The sequence below is a fragment of the Sphaerodactylus townsendi genome, linkage group LG02 (genome assembly GCF_021028975.2).
Source record: "Sphaerodactylus townsendi isolate TG3544 linkage group LG02, MPM_Stown_v2.3, whole genome shotgun sequence".
NCBI lineage: Eukaryota > Metazoa > Chordata > Lepidosauria > Squamata > Sphaerodactylidae > Sphaerodactylus > Sphaerodactylus townsendi.
The window spans coordinates 177,772,321-177,778,320 of NC_059426.1; the positions used below are offsets into that span (position 1 = coordinate 177,772,321).

At 49.1% G+C, this 6,000-nt stretch overlaps 1 protein-coding gene across 1 annotated transcript in view; it reads right to left on the reverse strand.

The window, feature by feature from the left end:
• The window catches only part of PYGL (glycogen phosphorylase L), a 36,681-nt gene that overhangs the window by 772 nt on the left and 29,909 nt on the right, over window positions 1-6,000 (reverse strand). Inside the window, exons 13-15 of the mRNA XM_048484687.1 lie at window positions 5,958-5,998; window positions 3,916-4,050; window positions 2,294-2,360 (exon numbers count right to left, since the gene is read on the reverse strand). Coding sequence (XP_048340644.1) covers window positions 2,294-2,360; window positions 3,916-4,050; window positions 5,958-5,998 — 243 coding nt within the window. The remainder of the gene's footprint in view (window positions 1-2,293; window positions 2,361-3,915; window positions 4,051-5,957; window positions 5,999-6,000) is intronic.

The window sequence follows — 6,000 nt, forward strand, 5'->3', positions numbered from 1 at the left end:
GCTGGAGTGCACGAGCTAATCTAGTTCACCAGATAAGCCTCCACAGCTCAAGTGGGGAATCAAAACCCACTTCTCCAGATTAGAGTGCACCTTGCTCTTAACCACTACATCACACTGGAGAAGAAGAGAAGAAGAAGAGTTTGTATTTATATCCCCCCTTTCTCTCCTGTAGGAGACTCAAAGGGGCTGACAATCTCCTTGCCCTTCCCCCCTCACAACAAACACCCTGGGAGGTAGGTGGGGCTGAGAGAGCTCCGAGAAGCTGTGACTAGCCCAAGGTCACCCAGCTGGCGTGTGTGGGAGTGCCCAGGCTAATCTGGATTCCCCAGAGAAGCCTCCACAGCTCAGGCAGCAGAGCGGGGAATCAAACCCGGTTCCTCCAGATTAGAATGCACCTGCTCTTAACCTCCTACGCCACTGCTGCTCCTTTACTACTTTATAACACGGCAGACGGCAACTCAGAGAAAGAAGGAAGAGACCTCATACTCCCTGAATACGTAACAGAATCCACCAACTAAGGTGTTATACGGGGGTTAACGGGGGATGGCAGATCAGCAGCCAGCATCTCCAAAAGCCCAGGGAGCAACCACCCTGTGAAGCAGGCACAGTTTGTATCTGAGGCTTATTGTGCACAGAGCGGTTTTTGCAATGCTCCTAGCCCCATGGGCCCTCCGCAGTGGGATCTCCTCGTGTTTCCCCGTTTAAACACGAGGAGCTGCCCCACTATCTGCCGCACGGCTCTAGATCACCCCACGTCCCATGTCGCTCCAGACAAAAGGAAAGATTGATATTACCCTTTAAAGGTAATATTGACTCCACACCTTTAATATTTAAAAGATGTGGAATCCATGCCCTACGAAGAGAGGCTTGGGGCCCTGGGGATGTTTAGTTTGGTGAGGAGAAGGTTAAGAGGTGACACGATAGCCCTGTTTAAATATTTGAAGGGATGTCATGTTGGTGAGGGCTTGTTTTCTGCTGCCTCAGAGACTAGGATACCGAGTAATGGATTCAATAGGAGTATCGTGTCTAGATCGAGGGATGTAATTGTACTTCTCTATTCTGCATTGGTCAGACCTCACCTGGAATATTGTGTACAGTTCTGGGCACCACAATTCCAGAATGATATTGACAAGCTGGAAGGGGTCTAGAGGAGGGCCACCAAAATGGGAAAAGGTTTGGAATCCATGCCCTACAAGGAGAGACTTAGGGAGCTGGGCATGTTTAGTCTGGTCAAGAGAAGGTTAAGAGGTGACATGATAGCCATGTTCAGATATCTGAAGGGATGTCATATTGATGAGGGAGCAAGCTTGTTTTCTGCCGCTCCAGAGACCAGGACCAGGAGTCATGGGCTCAAGGTGAAGGAAAAGAGATTCCTAAACATTAGAAAGAACTTCCTGACCATCAGGGCTGTTCAACAGTGGAATACACGGAGGTTTTTCAAGAGAGGCTGGATGGCCACCAGTTAGGAGTGCTTTGATTGTGCGTTCCTGCATTACAGGGGATTGGACTTGATGGCCCCTTGGGGTCTCTTCCAACTCTATGATTCTAATTTCCTCCTGCAAAAGCGACTTCCCTTGTCAATTTTACTGGTGCCTAGAAAACCCACAAAGAACGGTAGCATCTGGCTTCAACTAATCTTCAAAGGCTTCAATGTGCATAAAATTTGCCCAAAGAGATGTTCTTACCATTTGGACAAATTTTATGTACACTGAAAATACCACCTGCCCACGAGCCTTCGAAGCCAGGCACTACCGGAAATTGGCAGCTCGTTGTGGGTTTTCTATTGAGCTTAGACAAGCTTTCATTGACGCGAATTGTTGAATGATGGTATGCTCTGACGTGTATTTGTGGAGATCGGGGCATCAGTTGTCTCATAGCTGCATTTGTAGATGCTGTTCACACTAGTGCCGTGGTGGCGAACCTTTGGCACTCCAGATGTTATGGACTACAGATGATGGCACTCCAATTGGCCATGCTGGCAGGGACTGATGGGAATTGTAGTCCATAACATCTGGAGTGCCAAAGGTTCGCCACCACTGCGACTAGTGACTAAAGTGTTAAACTATCCAGTCCTACTGACTGTTAGTCATTGTTCTGTGCTTTGCTCATAGTTTTGATTATTAGTGCACAATCCCCACCTTTGTATGGAGTTAAAGAGCTGGACTCCAATCTGGGAGCTCTGGGTTCTAATCCCACCTCAGTCATGAAGCTCATGGGGTGAGTTGGAAGTTGCCTACGGCCACCCTGAGCTACTCTGAAAAAAGGGTGGGACACTGGACTCATCTTTACATACCATGTAGAGTTGACTGACGCTGTCTTGACACCGGACATAAGCTTCGTAGTCTGCAAAAACTTTAAACCTATTCAAAGGCAACAGAAGAAGTTGATCAGTGTTGATTTGCTCACCTCAATGCACGGCAGCTGTGAAAAAGGCAAACTCTATGCTGGGGATCATTAGGAAAGGAGTTGATAATAAAACTGCAAGGATTGTCATGCCCTTATATAAAGCCGTGGTGCGACCGCACTTGGAGTACTGTGTTCAGTTCTGGTCGCCACATCTCAAAAAGGATATCAAAGAGGTAGAAAAAGTGCAGAGAAGGGCAACAAGGATGATTAAGGGACTGGAGCACCTTCCTTATGAGGAGAGGCTGCAGCGTTTGGGACTCTTTAGTCTGGAGAGGAGGCGTCTGAGGGGGGGTATGATTGAAGTCTATCAAATTATGCATGGGGTAGAAAATGTTGACAGAGATAAATTTTTCTCTCTTTCTCACAATACTAGAACCAGGGGGCATTCATTGAAAATGCTGGGGGGAAGAATTAGGACTAATAAAAGGAAACTCTTCTTCACGCAACGTGTGATTGGTGTTTGGAATATGCTGCCACAGGAGGTGGTGATGGCCACTCACCTGGATAGCTTTAAAAAGGGCTTGGACAGATATATGGAGGAGAAGTCGATCTATGGCTCCCAATCTCGATCCTCCTTGATCTGAGATTGCAAATGCCTTAGCAGACCAGCTGCTCAGGAGCAGCAGCAGCAGCAGGCCATTGCTTTCACCTCCTGCACGTGAGCTCCCAAAGGCACCTGGTGGGCCACTGCGAGTAGCAGAGTGCTGGACTAGATGGACTCTGGTCTGATCCAGCAGGCTAGTTCTTCTGTTCTTTATGCAGCTAGATTGCTCGTCAGGACCAGTTTCGGCCAGCATGGCGTAGTGGTTTAGAGCAGAGGACCCTCATCTGTTATGCTGCTGTGTTTCAATTGGAAGCTACCCTGAATCTGACTTATTGGGAAGGGGCAGGACATAAATTAAACAAACAAACAAATCACTGCTAGGACTCCAATGTGGTGGTAGAAATGAGAAATGTCAGGAAACTCCTTGTGCGTAGAGGGTTGGCGACAAGTCCTGTCGGGAGCCGCAAAGCAAGGCTGAGGCCCAAATGAAGGAACTACATGCGAACGTTGGCCCCTTGCCTAAATAGAAGGAATGCGGCATAGCGGGGCCAAGATGCACCCTGTGACTGGCAATTGCTCCTTCCTGGAAAAAAAATCCCATCCCTTCACTTCTGTGACTCTTCCTAGGTTTACGTGAGACAGGAAATCAGGAGAGCCAAGGGCAGGGATCTTCAGACTATGGCCCTCCAGATGTTCATGAACTACAATTCCCATCAGCCCTGCCACTTGGCTATGCTGGCAGAGGCTCATGGGAATTGTAGTCCATGAACCTCTGGAGGGCCATAGTTTGAAGACCCCTGGCCAAGGGCAACCAATCCCTTTGCTAAGCTGTGAACCTCAGAAGAATGGACGGTCCAGAAGAACGGGCTTTGATGGACCTCTCCCACTGACTTGGGTGCTTTCGCGTGAATTCAGAAGGCCTGGGGTGAACCAAACGCAGCATTTGAGAGACGCGACCCACTCACCTGTCATGGTGAAACAACATGTCGACCACGTCTCTGAAAAGGTCGGGTTGTTTGGGTGAGAAGAAGCCACTCTTGATCTGGTCGATGGCGTGCTTGAGCTCAGGAATCCGGTCATAATAGTCTTTAGCGATGTACCTGTCGGAAAGAGGACAACTCAAGTTCATAAGCAAAGGGAAGCAAAGCGCCAGGCGTTGCAACGCGTTTCCAGCTTTACGGTCCGGCTATCAGGAACTTTCCTGACCAAAGTTCCAGATCAGAGTGCACCTGCTCTTAGCCACTACGCCACTGCTGTACCGTCTTGAACACATGAAGCGGGAAATGCCCGCTCACAACATCGGAGGTGATGTAAAGACTTATAAGGTTACTAAAGTGCTAAGTGCATATAAACAATATTTTGTAGTCCAAAATTATTTCAAGTGACCGGACGCCAGGTCTACATGACAGACATACAGCCTCACTAGATAGAGTGATAGTCGGCTTACCCCCTCATACAAAAGCTTATTAAATGGTGGTGCCACAAGGGGTGGGTGTATGTATAGTTTATAGCATTTAGCACAGGGGTCTGCAACCTGCGGCTCTCCAGATGTTCATGCACTACAAATCCCATCAGCCCCTGCCAGCATGGCCAATTGGGGAGTTGCTCGCCAGGGTCACTAGCCCAGTTATCTGTGATCTGTGTTAAGCCATCAAGAGAGAGAGGAAAGGCCAATTGGCCATGCTGGCAGGGGCTGATGGGATTTGTAGTCCATGAACCTCTGGAGAGCCGCGGGTTGCAGACCCCTGATTTAGTACTTCGACATATTCAAGTATTAAATTGGTGTGGCAGCCACAGCACAACGTGTTCTGTGATTAAGAACATAAGAACATAAGAACAAGCCAGCTGGATCAGACCAAAGTCCATCTAGTCCAGCTCTCTGCTACTCGCAGTGGCCCACCAGGTGCCTTTGGGAACTCACATGTAGGATGTGAACGCAATGGCCTTCTGCGGCTGTTGCTTCCGAGCACCTGGTCTGTTAAGGCATTTGCAATCTCAGATCATGGAGGATCAAGATTGGGAGCCATAAATCGACTTCTCCTCCATAAATCTGTCCAAGCCCCTTTTAAAGCTCTCCAGGTTAGTGGCCATCACCACCTCCTGTGGCAGCATATTCCAAACTCCAATGACACGTTGCGTGAAGAAGTGTTTCCTTTTATTAGTCCTAATTCTTCCCCCCAGCATTTTCAATGAATGCCCCCTGGTTCTAGTATTGTGAGAAAGAGAGAAAAATTTCTCTCTGTCAACATGTTCTACCCCAGATTCTCTGATGTCCAGATCACAGCCAAAGCTGAAAGTCTCTAGCATCTAGCAACTTTAGTCTATTAAGCAGTATTGCTTGCTCAGACTGGCAGCAGTTTTCCAGGGCTGCAGGGTCTCAGAGGCTGTGGCTCCGTGGTGGAGTGTCTGCGGAGCAGGCAGAAGGCCCTAAGTTCGGCCCCCAAGTATAGGGACGTCACTTGGTCTTTGTGGTGGATCCACAGCCTCTCCCTGTACAGTCTTGAACACGTGAAGTGGCCTTGTACGAAACAAACCATCAGTCTATCAATGTCAGTATTGCCTACTCAACGGGGAGCTGCTCTCCAGGTGTCAGAAGGAGGCTTTCACATCCCCTGCTCCCCAATTCCTCCAACTGGAGATGCTGAAGGTTGAGCCTGGGAATTTTGCAGGCCCAGCAGACGCAGCAGTGCCATATTGGTTAAGAGCAGGTGCATTCTAATCTGGAGGAACCGGGTTTGATTCCCCACTCTGCCGCTTGAGCTGTGGAGGCTTATCTGGGGAATTCAGATTAGCCTGTACACTCCCACACACGCCAGCTGGGTGACCTTGGGCTAGTCACAGCTTTTCAGAGCTCTCTCAGCCCCACCTACCTCACAGGGTGTTTGTTGTGAGGGGGGAAGGGCAAGGAGATTGTAAGCCCCTTTGAGTCTCCTACAGGAGAGAAAGGGGGGATATAAATCCAAACTCTTCTTATCACAGAGACACGGCCCCTCCGCCCTCCGCTCACCCTCTTTTGTCCAGCTCGTCCACATCCGACACGCGCATGCCAA